Source organism: Zeus faber, assembly GCF_960531495.2.
Source record: "Zeus faber genome assembly, chromosome: 7".
Classification (NCBI taxonomy): domain Eukaryota; kingdom Metazoa; phylum Chordata; class Actinopteri; order Zeiformes; family Zeidae; genus Zeus; species Zeus faber.
The window spans coordinates 13198457-13213600 of NC_137203.1; the positions used below are offsets into that span (position 1 = coordinate 13198457).

The following is a 15144-nucleotide window of genomic DNA, read 5'->3' on the forward strand; positions in this document are numbered from 1 at the left end:
GAGAGAGAGAGAGAGAGAGAGAGAGAGAGAGAGGGAGCGAGAGACGTGACAGCAGCACATTCTTTCCTAGTTTGCAGAAGAACGGGAGCGGGGAGGCTTGTGAGTTGCAGCAGGACTGGCTGCTCTGCTGGAATCAGCCTGAAGTGAAGTAGTGGAAACTGGCGGAGAGACCCTAACCGAGCTGCTGGGGGGGGGGGGGGAGGGTGGGGGGAGGCGGGGAGCTTTGGTCGGACTGGTCCAGAGGACTTCAGGTGGATCGAAGAAGCGGGGCGTGCGTGCGCGTGTTTGTGTGCGTGCGCGTGTGCTGCGTGCGCCCCCGTGGACCTGCCCGTCGCACCATGAGTATCATCCTGAAGCCGCGGTCGCGCTCCACCAGCTCTTTGCGGAACACGGAGGGAATCGGGTAAAGTTGACAACGAGCTTTTCTACCACTGTATGTCAGCCTGCGTGTCTCTTATTATATGTCTTTTCTATCTATCTATCTATCTATCTATCTATCTGTCTGTCTGTCTGTCTGTCTGTCTGTCTGTCCGTCTATCTGTCTACCTATCTGTCTGTCTATCTATCTATCTATCTATCTGTGTCCGTCTGTCTGTGTCGTTCCTCCTGAATCATCCTTCTGTACCTTCTCTGTTGAAATGCAGGCGCTGTGTCCTGTAGATATGTCGGGTCTGAGCGTCGATTCTGTCTTCTCGGTTTTCTCCCACAGGGATGTCATGTTCCGGCCTCAGTAGATTACGGTTTGCTCTGTCTTTCGTCCTAGTTGTTCCTGTTTTGGGGGTTGTGTGCTTTTATCAGTGGTAGAACACACTGTATAAGGAATGTTATCATCGGTCGGGGCTGTTTTGTCTCCCCCTGTGACGTTGCCGTTACGACTCCCGTCCTATTGTCAATTCCTAGAAAGGTCCAAGAGACGCCGAGGACAACGCCTGGGAAAACTGTGCGGTTCTACGACTTCTTTGGATAACATACATTTATTTTGGATGTGGGATGCAATACTAGAGGCACATATCACCCCGCCCCCTCACACACACACACACACACACACACGTCTTTCTCTCTCCTGTCTCGACTCGTCCTTGATCTTCCCTTTTGCTGTACGCTGGAAGTTGATCTGCACACTTTTGTTTTGCTGCAGTTCTCAGGCAGCTCTGTAACAAAGAGGCCTAGTGTGTGTCCCCAAACACACACACACACACACACACCAGAATGTGTTTGAGCCCTGCTGGACATCGCCGCCGCCGCAGGGTTCGCCGTGTTCTCACGTTGTCGTGTTATTATCGGTCTCTCTGCAAACTCTCCAGCAGGAAATAAAGCTGTGTGTGTGTGTGTGTGTGTGTGTGTGTGTGCGTGCGTGCGTGTGTGTGTGTGTGTGTGTGTGTGTGTGTGTGTGTGTGTGTGTGTGTGTGTGTGTGTGTGTGTGTGCGTGCGTGCGTGCGTGCGTGCGTGCGTGCGTGCGTGCGTGCGTGCGTGCGTGCGTGTGTGTGTGAAAAAATGCTCATTATGAACTCTGCCTTTTTTAGGAGATAAAGGTTTCCCTTTGACAACAATCCCTAAAGTGCTGTGTTGTGTGTCAGTGTGCGAGGGGGACGCTGCCTTTTCCTTAGGATCTGTGACTCGGAAGTGATGGCTTCTGGGAAGACGTTGTTCAGCGTGAGCGCGTTGGTGTTTGAAAGCCTGGGTGGCAGTGCTGTCCTACTAAGAATGATTCTGTTTGTCAAAGAGCTTTTCATTTTTCTTTTTTTTTTTTTTTTTCCAGTTTTCCTCTTTATTGTACTGGCTGAACAATTAAATTAATTGGACAATTACAAAGTTAGTTTATGACTTCTGCTCTTTGTTTATCAAGCAAACACTAACAAAAAACAAGATATCACCTTACAAAGACAATATTTATACATTCAAAAACATAGTATAAATAGATACAAACACAGACAAATAACACATTGTGAATGCAAATACAAAATGCATACGAGGCTTCTTTCTGTGAGTGAGAGATTGCTTTACGGGGGAAAAATGCAGATAAAAGTGTGTTATGTCATAGACTGTTACCCAGAGCAAAGTGTGTGTGTGTGTGTGTGTGTGTGTGTGTGTGTGTGTGTGTGTGTGTGTGTGTGTGTGTGTGTGTGTGTGTGTGTGTGTGTGTGTGTGTGTACGTGTGTGTGTGTGTGTGTGTGTGTGTGTGTGTGTGTGTGTTCATTCAATCTGCATATGCTCATATGTGTTTGACTGTTTCATGACTGTGCGTGTGTGTGCGTGCTAGCGAGTGTGTCAGACGGTGACGTGCTCAGGGGTGTGACACCGACAGGCCCTGGAGTAACTCCGCGCCCAGTCAGGTAAACACGCCGTAAGGTTTTGCGCACACTGACATCTGAGTATCCTGCTACGCACGCAGCCTGAGCAAACCAGCTCCGAGGCGCGGAGCACATGTTTGTGTAATCCCGGCAGGAACCACGCATGCACTCCCTCCTGCCCCCGCCCCACCCCTCTGCACCGCCCCCAACAGCTTCTACACCCTTAAAAATCACGAGTGATGATACGCGGGTGGAGAAGTGAAGCATGTCAGCTTTGAACTCCACTGAACCCGGTGTCGGGGGGGGGGGGCTGTTAAATACCTCCCAGGTCAGAGGCCGTCTCCGGTCACCTCATGATCTGCACATGTACCGTCGGGGCTATTTCCGTGTTTTGACAGGAAGTAATCGGCGGCAAATACCTGAGATAACGGATTGGGGCTTAAACTTCAGCGACGGTTTGGGGTTTTTTTTTGTTTGTTTTTTTTGCCGCACATGACCTCGACCCCGCTGAGCTGAGCGCTGAACGGCGTTTCTGCAAGCGCGGCCGCCCCGGCGAGCGCCTCTCGAATCACACGCGGACAGAGGGGCTCCGAAAAAAAAGGACCGTCTCGACAATAACGAGGGATTCTCTTTCCTCACGCTGAGCAAACAGGAGAGAGAAGAAACACAATGAGGAGCGCAGAAAGGAAGACAGAAAACAGCCTCATGAGTCACTAGTGGTATTTTAAATAGTCACTTAGGGTGTGTATGTGTGTGTGTGTGTGTGTGTGTGTGTGTGTGTGTGTGTGTGTGTGTGTGTGTGTGTGTGTGTGTGTGTGTGTGTGTGTGTGTATGTGTGTGTGTGTGTGTATGTGTGTGTGTGTGTGTGTGTGTGTGTGTGTGTATGTGTGTTTGTGTTGTGTTGGTCCGATAGGAAGGAACACTCGCAGTTATCAGTGAGAGCTCGGCCCCTTATCTCTCCACCTCTCTCCAAAATGCCTCCTCCGGCTTCCTAAAAGTCTTGAGACGGACAATGAGCCGGTCCCTCATTGTCTTTGGTGGTCTCGGTATGTGTTACACCACCACGCCTAATTCTTTTCTCGGGTAGGACTAATTAACCGCACTGGCAAAACCCCTTGCTTATCCGCTTAAGGGAGCTGGATTATTGCTGTTATTATTATTTGGATTTTGAACCTTTATTTGACCAGGGAGACGCCGAGCGAGAGCCAAGACTCACAAATGAGAACTGAAGCGGATGCACACAAGCACAGGGAGAAAAGAATATGCAGCAGTTAAATAACCCTATCCCATACAAAACCACGTTTTAGAAGTTTACATTTCAAAGAGGAAAAAGAAGAGCGTCTTTAAACTACTAAATAAGCAAGAGCATTATTCCAGTCGTGAATGGTATAGAATAACAATTGAACAACTCAACCCTAGAATGCATGCTGTAGGCAACTTGACCCGGCCTCAGATTTATTTTCTTTTTATTTATATTATTGAATCACTTCATATTTAATTCAACCGATTGAGAAACAGTGGGTTGACGTCATCAAAACCACAACCTCGTTCCAGGAATTCCTGGAATTTTTCGATTATTTAAGTATTTTAAGTTTGAATAATAAATCATCGGGGTCATTTCTAGGGCTGTGGGAAGCTGTGGGATACTCCATTTTGAAGCTTTCGAACCCAAGTGGGATTAAAAAAAAAAAAAATGGATTAAAGCGAATTAGGTGTTTTGTTTTGTTTTATTTTCTCTGTTTGTTTAAGGTGCCGTGTCACGTTTTTTAGATCAGACGGGGTTGGCCATAGCCACGACAGAATATCCCTCCGCCGCCGTTTTTCGTAGCGATGAGACCGGCCCCCGCACCCGGCCTCCATGTTCTCAGATTGGAACCTTTTCAGTCCGTGGGTGCATCTGGTCGTGAGGGCTGTTGAGTGTAAATACGTGCGGCGGACATGAAAGTGTGACGGCGTCCCGCGTGTTGTGCCCAAACTGACGCCGGTTACGCTCGGACACACACTGTGTGTCCCAGAGCACGGCATCCCTGTCTTTTTTTTTAATGCATGTTTATTTCCGTGATCCGACAAGGTCAACAAATGAAAATGCACAAGTAGTTAGAACTCAGACGGCGTCGGTGTGTGAGAGAGGAGGGATGCTTTTCCTCCCCCGTCCGCCACCTCAGCTTTCGGAGATGGAGCCCTCTCTCGTCTTCCCCCTCTCTCTCTCTCTCTCTCGCTCTCTCTCTCTCTCCGCTTTCGTCCTCCTCTCTGGATTAACCTTTAAGAAGCGGCGCGCCCTGTTTTGAATCACAATGAGAAAACGCGCAACGTGCGTCTCACGTCGTTTCTAGCCGTGGAAGACGGACCCTCCGCCCCCGCCCCCGCCCCCGCCCCCGCCCCCGCGCTCGTGGGGAAACAATGTTTTTTCCGTCAAGCGATAAATTGGCAAACGCACTCGTTCTGACCCGGACGTCCGAGAAGTCTTTAAAATTTCAGCTGCTGTGATTTTCTATACTTGCGTGAAAGAATCAATCGTATGAGAAATGTGCGCTCGTGTGGGTGGGTGGGCGGGTGGGGGTCTATATACATTGAAGGACAGAGAGAAAAATAAACTGAAAACCGAGAAAGGTGTAAAAGGATGGTGGAAGTGTGATGTGACCTACCGACACTTTTTATCTTAAATGTTTATCCTTCACAGTAAAGACGAATACCACAATGTATAGATGTCTGTATATACAGTATATATATATATATATTCGGTATGCACAGGTTTTTTGGATGAGGGATCTGAACGTGAGCCCCGGTGCTCGCCAGATGGCCACGGCGAGAAGTGTTAAACAGCTTCCTGCCACCTGTCCCGCGTCATCCCCTTCCGAGGTTCCCATTGTCTCATCGTCGACTTTAAAAAACAAAACAAAAACAAAAAAAGAACCTCGTGCGCGTTCTATTTCCACCTCCACTCCCCGGCAGTTCACCTGTCACTTGTAGTTTCGCGCGCGTCTGTGTTAAATCTCACAGCACCCTCGCCGAGACGTCGACGTCTGCGCTCGTTCCCTCGGCCTCTCGGAGCGCCGCCGGTTTATCGTCGGGAGGGGAAAATTCCTCTCTGACGTCATCGCCGGTCCGTGACCGGAGCCTATTTCGGGTGTTTTGGAAACAGGGCGTATCGGGGAGGGGGGGGCCGCCGTGTGTGGCCAGCGTGTGCGGGATGGTACGTGTGCTAGAGGACGGCCTCTATTGGCGCTCGGTGTCGTCACATCATGATAATGAGTCAGCCGCTTGGCTCACGTACCTGTCACGAGTGTGTGTGTGTGTGTGTGTGTGTGTGTGCGTGCGTGCGGGTGTGTGTGTGTGTGTGTGTCTGTGCGTGCACGAGTTTCCATTGTTTTGCAACACTTGTCTATACACTGGAGGCTTTAGACTTCACGGTGTGGGTTGAGTAAAACACAGAACGTGACATGCAGTGATAACAGAAGGAACAACAGTCATGTGACGTGAGAGGGCCGTGTCCCGGGAGGTGCAGAGGACCGTGAGCTTCATGGACAGACGGCAAATCATCATCGCGTTGCAACGTTGTTAAATGTTGTTTTTTGAATGTTGTCGGCCTTCCTGTTCTAAGTGTCCTGTTAAACGCCTCCACGTCATACGTCATACCCTGCACGTTACTCATGATGGATTCTCAGGTATTTCTTGTGTGTGAGATATCCGCTGAAAGCACCCACGGCCGTTCTCAAAATATTGAACAAATTCCCGATGTCGAGGTATTTGTAGGGGAAATATATTGCGAATTTAGATTTTGTCGATATCACTGAGCCCTAGGTGAGAGAAGTGGATTAAAAAAATGTGTATGTGCGTGCACGTACGAGTGTGTGTGTGTGTGTGTGTGTGCGTGTGTGTGTCTGTCTGTCTGTCTGTCTGTCTGTCTGTGTGCGTGTGTGCGCGCGTGTGTGTGTGTGTGTGTGTGTGTGTGTGTGTGTGTGTGTGTGTGTGTGTGTGTGTGTGTGTGCTTGCGTGCGTGCGTGTGTTCGTGCGTGTGTGCGTGCGTGTGTCTGCATGTGTCTGTCTGTCTGTCTATCTGTCTGTCTGTGTGCGTGCGTGCGCGCTTGTGTGCGTGTGTGTGTGTGTGTATGTGTGTGTGTGTGTGTGTGTGTGTGTGTGTGTGCGTGCGTGCGTGCGTGCGTGTGTGTCAGTACGTGTGCACGTGCGGGCGGCTGGAGCCAAAAGGGAAGACAATATGATTGCCTTTCCCTCAGGCAGAGGGCGAAACAATCTTGTTCTCCACCAAAGGTCATCCTCATTAAGTTGCTGCTACTTAGGGAGATGGGGGAGGGCGAGGTCACCGTTTAGACATTTAGCCGCTGCGGAGAACGCGGCCGGTATGTCCTGCGGAGCCGAGTGGGCTCTGAAGACGAGAAGGGTCTTAAAAGGACGGGAGACGGAACCGCGGGAGGCCTGGCGTTCGACCAACTTAATTGAAACAAAACACTTTTTGAGTTATGGGCGAAGTATTTATTCCCCGGGCGCTTTGGTAAACTATCTGCAGCGTTTCTGGACGCATATTCCAAAACAATTTTTTGCTGCCGCTTCGCCGCGCGTCATCCGAACCCGGGCGGGCTGTGTTGTGCGGCGGGAACAAAAGGCCGGGCCCTTTGATTGAATGAATCTTATTTTTCTGTGTTTATGCGTTAGAGACGGAACACATCCATCTTTGATGGTTGCAGCTGTGGTTGTCTAATGCCGAGCCTCCGGCCGCGGCAGTGATCGCGACAACTCCTTCCTCTCGGAGAATCTTTCGCAATACTGTCCCTCCGCCATCCCCTAATACCAGTCATAGAGCGGTCACATCATCCCGACCTGCGCAGATTACGCACTACCCCAGGACACCGATGAACAAAAAACAAACCAACGTAGAACTAATGAACTAATAAAAGAAGCCTTCTGCGACCGCCCGTTCAACATCGATAGATTTCAGTCCATTTTTACCCAAAAGACGTATATATTTGTCGGGGTGATGATGCGCCCTATGATTTTGTTTCAATCACTTTTCTTCTTTTTTGTGTGTGTGTGTGTCAATCTGAATCAAACTGACCTGAATTGGGGCTGCGTTTGCAGACCTCTCTTACCACCCCCTGTCGTTTGATTCGAAAACAGCCTTTTAATATTGAGCAAAGAGTTAAAGCGTTATTGTCAATGGCAATTTTCGATTTTTTTTTCGATTTTCTCCCAAAATTAATTTCTCCCTTGTTTCAGCTTTCATATGACGTTAAGTCATAAAGTTTATAAAGTATAATTTAGACCCCCTGCCCCAAATCTTCCAAATGGACAAACCCACTGAATGGCATTACACTGTTGCACGGCACCATGGACAAAGGTCATCCATGCTGTCATAGCCGCCAGCAAATTCAAAATGAATTGAAGATACAGTATCTATCCTTAATTATGGCTGATCATTTCTACCAGCATCAACCTGATGGATCCATACGCCGCGCTGCGTACGCCATGTGGTTCTGATCATGTGTAGTGTAGCGGTCAGGATCCACGGCGCGACCGACCCAAACTGTTGCTTTCCAAAGACCACATTCAAATAAATACTTTTTGTAAACAGTTTCCAAGTTCTGTTTGCACAACTTTGGACGACTGCTGACGTGGCCCTCCAGGCGCCGGACGAACGGCGGTGGCGGCCGGCAGGGCGAGGAAAAAACAAAAGACAAGAAATGGCGGAAGCGCGGCCCGACGCCGTGAAGCGTAAACCTCGGAGACAAGCGAGAGCCACGTCGACTTGTTTTCCTAATTAGGTAATGGGAAGGAACACCCTCGGCACGCCACCAGGGATGCAGTTGCGTCATCGTCAGCGAGTGTTACAACACCTTCATGTACGTATCACGGCGCGTGTCTGCAGAAACACAGCATAATAAGTCGCCGTAGCCCCCCTTTCCAGCAAAGATGTCATAGGACGGTGACGGAGGGAGCGTCGGTCTCCCGCGTGTCACGTCACGCCGAGTGGGAATCCCCCCCCGCTGACCTCAGCATCCACGCCAGCCGGGATTATGGGATTGTCCGGTAACCCTGGCGATAAGACCGATGTCCCATTGCTCATCGTCTGCGCTGCCGATCACCCTGGCGACACTAAGGCGCTCGCTGTGGCGTCAGGTTGGGAGGCGGTGTCGCCGTTACGGGATGGTCGTTGTTCCTTACGGTTCAGGCCTGTTGTTGGCCAGGGACACGACATTCTGCATTATGCTCCGACAACTTATTTGAGCTACAGTATAATAAGTAAAACATTGAGAATGCACTTGGCTGTGTGGTTGAAAGTTATTGCTCCCTCTTCTGTAGAGTTGAAACTTCTCGATTCAGTTGAAATTTCTCTATTCAGTTCACGCATCTCTATTGGATACTACAAAACCCATATTATCAGATTCTAATCATTCTCGATTTTCTCCACCTCTCTCTCTCTCTCTCTCTCTCTCTCTCTCTGTATATTTTTCTTTCTTCCTTGTTCCACCAACAGCTTTGATGTGGACAACGGCACCTCGTCGGGGCGCAGCCCCCTGGACCCCATGGCCAGCCCAGGGTCCGGCCTCATCCTGCAGGCCAACTTTGTCCACAGCCAGCGGAGGGAGTCGTTCCTTTACCGCTCGGACAGCGACTACGACCTCTCGCCCAAGTCCATGTCCAGAAACTCCTCCATTGCCAGTGACATGTGAGTGTTTTATAAACCTGCTTATACACAGTGTTTTTCCACTACTCTGCACCCATGGCATCCCTCCTAATAAGCATGAATGTCTTAGTCAAAGCAGTGTAAGTGAAAGATATTACATATATTTATATATATATGTGTGTGTGTGTGTGTGTGTGTGTGTGTGTGTGTGTGTGTGTGTGTGTGTGTGTGTGTGTGTGTGTTTGTCTGTGTGTGCGTCTGTGTATATATATATATATATCTATATATATAGATATATATATATTTTTTTATTTATTGGTTTATTTGTTTATTTATGTATACATTTTTTGGAATATAATATAAAGCAAAACAATATAAGCAAAACATGTTTTATATACTTTATATGTATATACATAATAGTATGATTATGTATGTATATACAGTAAATGGTAAATGGACTGCATCTTATATAGCGCTTTTCTAGTCTTGCGACCACTCAAAGCTCTTTACAAAACACGCCTCACATTTACCCATTCACACACACATCAATACATCAATGGCAGCGACAACCAGGCAAGGTGCACCATGAACCCTCTGATTACTGCACGACCCGCTCTACCTCCTGCGCCACCATCGCAAATATATACAGATATATAATGTAATATCTATGCGTATATATATATATATATATATATATATATATATATATATATTTAAAATATAAACAAAACATGTTTTTTATATAGTATAAACATATAATAGTATGATTATATATATATATATATACAGTATACATTTATATATATATATAATGTCATATGTAGTGTATGTATGTAAAAAATATATATATAAATATATATATATATATATATATATAATGTCATATGTAGTGTATGTATGTGTGTGTGTGTTTATATATATATAAAATATAAACAAAACATTATATATATGTATATACATATAATAGTATGATTATATATAGACATATATACATACAGTATATATATGTATATATATATATATATATATATATATATATACGGTATATATACATTATATGCTTAACATCAAGTCATATTCTCTTATCTATCAATTGTATTTCTGCTTAGTTCTTTTTCCACGTAATCTTAATCTCACCTCCAGTATTCTAAGTGGCTGTGATGACATATTTTTGGCTGTTATTGTCCACAGCCAGGCTCACCAGGCTCTTTATGTCGTTGGTGAGAAGTGAGCATGACTGACAGCTGTTTGGGGAGGTGTCACATTGAGAGCGCAGGACTATTCTTAGCCCGTCCTAACATTGCAAGAGGTTACCGGCCCGCGCTGTTAAGTCTTTATCACTTCAAGCGTGACTGTTTTTCCATGTCCATTTGGGCTTTGAAGGTCACCCGATTTGGCCTGTTATGTTTCCAAAATCCCCATTATCACAAATACCTTTGTTTTTGGTACAACTACAGCGGCGCGCTCGTCGGAAATAATGTCAAACACTGGATCCGTGGTGTGCTTTTGTGTGAAAATGTCAGGTGTACTTTGATAGTATATTCATTATTTCCCATAATGGCAATGGTTATCGAGTTACACTGCCACAGGAAACATAATATTGACTGAAAGCAGAGCATCCTATTTGAGGGAAAGACAAATAAAGATAGGGTTGAAAACCAAGGTACCGCGGTAACCTTACACTTCCTTCTTACTCCTTTATGTTTTGTGACCATTGACCCTGGCAGGAACTCGCCCCCTTTTCTGTTACCCGTTCGCGCTAATTGTTTCCAGTTTAATTAAATCCAGCGTGAGATTACAGTCACATAACAAGGTGGAAAGAGTTTCTCCAAAACAGTTCCCTTCGTGGCATTAATAGTAAACAGTCTCATCGTTGTATTTGCCGGCCTCAAGATAAGGCGTTTAGCGCTTGATAAAATACTTGAAGACTTAACGTGGGGGGGGGGGACATGCTTTTGCCCAAAAAATTGTCGAAAGCCTCATAAGACGTGACCCTCCGTCCTTTTCCACCTGACGAAGGGGGAACGACGGGGCTGCCGCGAACGCTCTCCGTTGTTCCTCCAACTTCGGGGTTCCGTCCACCTCTCCACGCTCTCTTCCTCTCTAAAGTCGGCCGGCCCTGTTGTTGTTTCCCGGAGCACGCCCTCCACCCCTCTTCCTTTGCCCCCTTCCTCAAAGACGTCGGCTTGTGATGGGACATCAGTGCCAGTACGCTCTGGTAGAACTGAGTAATAGACTGTGATGTTCCATGCACACCCTCGTCACCTCGACAAACAGTTTACGTGAGTGGGGTAAAAAAAAAAAAAAAGAAGGGGGGCACAAGAAGGATGAGGGACGGGGGGGGACGGAGGAGAGGCGGTGCAGACGGAGGAGCCAAGAGGAATAGAGGAAATAACCGGTCGGTAGCAGGGGGGAAAAAGGAGGAGTGAGTGTGAAGTACTGTCTGTCTGTTCTTTACAGTTCAAAAGGACACTCATTAAGGTTTGTGAGGTTTTGCCGCGCGCCCCTTAAGAGGACCTTGAGGTAGGAAGACATGGCACCGCGCTGTAGACACCTAGACGACTAGCGTACTGCGTCCTGACGTAGGCCCAGAGATAGGACAATATAACAGTCACCGAGTTTTATTCAAACCCGTGACTCGGACTTGCTAACCTCTCTGACTGTTGGGTTTGTCGCTCACAATAGAGGCTCAGCTGGTACATAATGTGTAGAATAGAAAAGCCTGTTACGGTAGAACGTGTCTGTGACAGTGATATTAATCCCGTGTGATCGCTCCCCTCCCTCCTTGTCCTTTTTGTAACCGCTATAAAAATGTCTGTGTAACTGTGGGGCTTTTGAATTGAATTGACCTAGACCTAAATTTGTACATCTCTCTGTTCCAGTCATGGTGACGATATGATTGTAACGCCGTTTGCACAGGTAAGCAATCACTAGACTTAAAAAAAAAAAAATTAATAATCACCGTATATCGCCACATACCGTGCAAGGAATTAATTTTTTCATTTTTCTCATCTCCCCTTTCATCGCCCTTTAGGTTCTCGCCAGTTTAAGAACTGTGCGAAACAATTTTGGTGCACTAACCAACATACAGCAAGACAGAGCATCCAACAAGTGAGTCCTTCAAACATTACTCTGACGTTTCGGTATTGTAGGAAACGGTCATCAATCATTTACCCTTCGTGAATGTGATTACTGGAGCAGGAGCCTATTTTGTAGTCACCACCAGGCCCTCCCTGCATATGTAAGCCCTGATTGACAGGCTTGACCCGGCCTGCAAACTGTCGAGCTCTATGCGCCCTCTGTTGGTTATTATGGGTATTACAACAACAATTAACTGCTCTGCCAAGGAGCCAATGGTTTGCCAAAAATGTGAAGTGAAATATGTAAACAAATGAAGATCCAAGGAGGATGGTGCATATTTACAGCTGGGGGTTATGCAGAGAGCTTGGATTAAGGGGTGATTAAATGTGTTATATTTAAAACAATAATATGTGTCATTGTGTATTTTTGTGTTTACCCCAACTCCAGGAGATCACCCATGTGTAATCCACCACCTTTCACCAAGACCTCCTTCACAGGTATGTGCATAATAACGTAACACCATAACGGTGTGTGTGTGTGTGTGTGTGTGTGTGTGTGTGTGTGTGTGTGTGTGTGTGTGTGTGTGTGTGTGTGTGTGTGTGTGTGTGTGTGTGTGTGTACGTGCGTGCGTGCGTGCGCCGGCATGTGAAGGGTGCGTGTGGGAAACAGCCTTTTTATTTATTTATTTTTTAATGTGAATTATTGTATTTATTACATTCTAACTCTCCATAATGCTCGAATCCGAGCAATTGTGAGAAGTAGGTGGCAGCGTTCACGGTGCTGTCGGAGGCTCCTTTAAAGGACGTCGGCGTTGCTGTTTTGTAGCACTGACATTCACAACCTTCTGGGGGAGCCGGAGAAAATGAGAATGATGCGGGACACAATCGGAATACAGATATGGGAGACATATTCTGCAGAGATGTGGCTCAGTGGAGCAGGTCTGGTGCTAAAGTGAGGGACGTATCTGTGGATGGGAAGAGCTGAGAGAAAAACAAAATAAAATAATGTCCGAGCCTCAATTAACTGTGCTTTTGTGACCGTGACGTTGTAAAACCATCAGTGGCCGATGCCCAATTTGGAAGCCTAGTTAATCTAGTGGGGAGATATAGACAGCGATCGTCCAACGTGTAGTGTAGGCGCAGAAGGTGATGGAGTGGTCAGCTGTGGAGTGGTGTCAGTGGTGGTATCTGTGGCCTGCACGTGTCAGTCCAAACGTCACATCTGTCAGTCTGGTAGTGTGGTCGTAGCCACCGGGCCTGGGCGATGGGGAGATGGAATCGAAAATCCTTGTTAATCAAAAAGTTGGGAGTTTGTTGAGCTTCACAACGTATTGGAATTTTGTTCTGCAACCCGCATTGTGTAGTCTACAATGAAACAGCGCCGTGACCACCGGGACTGCACGTTGTACGTTTTAATTGTATTTATTTATTTATTTATTTTTGCAATTGATAATGCAAAAATTTGATGATTGTTTGGTGAAAAAAAAAAATTATAAAATACACATTCACTTTGGGGAGATTGTATGGACAGAAAAATGTGTCATTAGAAAACTGAATTAGAATTATTATATTTGAATTTGAATTGCTCAACTTGCATTAAAAAAAACAATGTATTTGATCCTCACTGAAAATTCATTCGGTTCCCAAAAATTTAAATTCAGTTGTCGTAGCTCAATATTAGTTTACTGAGAATCAGGGTATTGATCATTAGCCATCCAAGCTAGACTCACCACAAGCTATGAGACTGTGAAACTAATTTATTTAAGAACCGTTTCAATAAAAACATGTTTTATCGGCGATGTCATGGAGAGGTACCACACTACCCACAATCCCAATGTGTAACAGCGACGTCTCTGATTGGTGGAGCTAATGACAAAGGTTGAACTCAAGAAGAAGCTCGTTAAACTATCGTTAGGTTGGAAGCCGTTGGAAAGGTATCCTTCACAGTGGTTTATGGGATGAGTAGTTCCTTAATAATTATATACAGTCTTGTTTTTTTTCAGCTTTTTCTCAATTTTCCAATCGGTTTTTTTTGCCCAGAATCAAATGTTTAATGGTCACCATTCATCTAGTAGTTGGTTGGCTTGATTCCGGTCATAAAATTCTTCATAAAAGGATTTACTGAAAAGTCAGTGGAGTGAATGAATGGGAAATTGCGTCTCAGTAAACTGAATTAGAATTACGAGAGCTGAGTGAATTTTCAGTGAGGATCAAAAACAGTTTCCGGGCAAATAAATTCAGTTTCATAATATTTCGTTCCGTTTCAAGTTTATTGGAATTCAGTTCCAAACGATGCCTTTCAGATTTTATTTTATGCAATTATTCACGTTGAGCAATTCAAATTGAAATATAAATCAAATTCAATTACTAGACATGTATTTCTGTCCATGAACATTGGTGGCAGTCAATTGTGCTTTTGAGTGAGGTCACCTCCCTTACACCCAACAAGAAACAATGGGGATCGGTAGTAAAAAAACAGCAAGCGAGAACATTTAGGAGGAAAAGATCAACACTCTATGGGCAACAACGTAATGTTATTCGACGTGTCCGGCACTTCAAGCTCCGTCCTGATATTCCTCCATGAGTCATTTCTTTTAGCCAAGTCAGGAAAAACTTTAATTTCGCGTGTCGCGTTTGGCACCGGGTGCAGCGGCAGCAGAAGAACACGGCGCTCCGACTCCATTTTCTTGGCGGCACGAAAAACAACACCGTGTTTGCCTGTGCATGATGCCGCCGGGGTTGGAAGTTGAGATTTGAAACGTTCCACTGGCAACCTTTCGCCTTTCGTCATTGTTTTCACTCCGGCCGCCGGAACACCTGCCGGCCTGCGGCGCGGCATCGATAATCGGAGGGATATCGAAATGCGCTTGTGATGGCGTTCCCGTAGTTTGGCCTGCGACGGCCGGGCACCACGCTCAGCCGGCCGCGAGACATCTGGAACAGGTTCCCGTGGTCCGGCGAGGGCGGGGGGCGTGTCACCGAAGCGTCTGAAGTGCCGAGGTCTTTAATTTGGAGTCTCTCGCCTCGCGGATGCCAAGAGGCTGCCCAAACAGCAGTTAATTATTATATAGCGCTCGGTATTACAAGAATGGATTATCTGCCTCTTACCATCCGCGGCGATTTGGGGGCTTAT

At 46.4% G+C, this 15144-nt stretch overlaps 1 protein-coding gene across 1 annotated transcript in view; it reads left to right on the plus strand.

Moving 5' to 3' along the window:
* Nucleotides 1-304: 304 nt before the first annotated feature.
* pde4d (phosphodiesterase 4D, cAMP-specific) overlaps nucleotides 305-15144 on the plus strand; it is a gene marked incomplete at its 3' end in the record, with an annotated part of 34666 nt that continues 19826 nt past the window's right edge. Inside the window, exons 1-5 of the mRNA XM_080004196.1 lie at nucleotides 305-403; nucleotides 8782-8973; nucleotides 11814-11850; nucleotides 11966-12042; nucleotides 12460-12509. Of these exons, the coding sequence (XP_079860322.1) occupies nucleotides 339-403; nucleotides 8782-8973; nucleotides 11814-11850; nucleotides 11966-12042; nucleotides 12460-12509 (421 nt within the window). The 5' untranslated portion in view covers nucleotides 305-338. The remainder of the gene's footprint in view (nucleotides 404-8781; nucleotides 8974-11813; nucleotides 11851-11965; nucleotides 12043-12459; nucleotides 12510-15144) is intronic.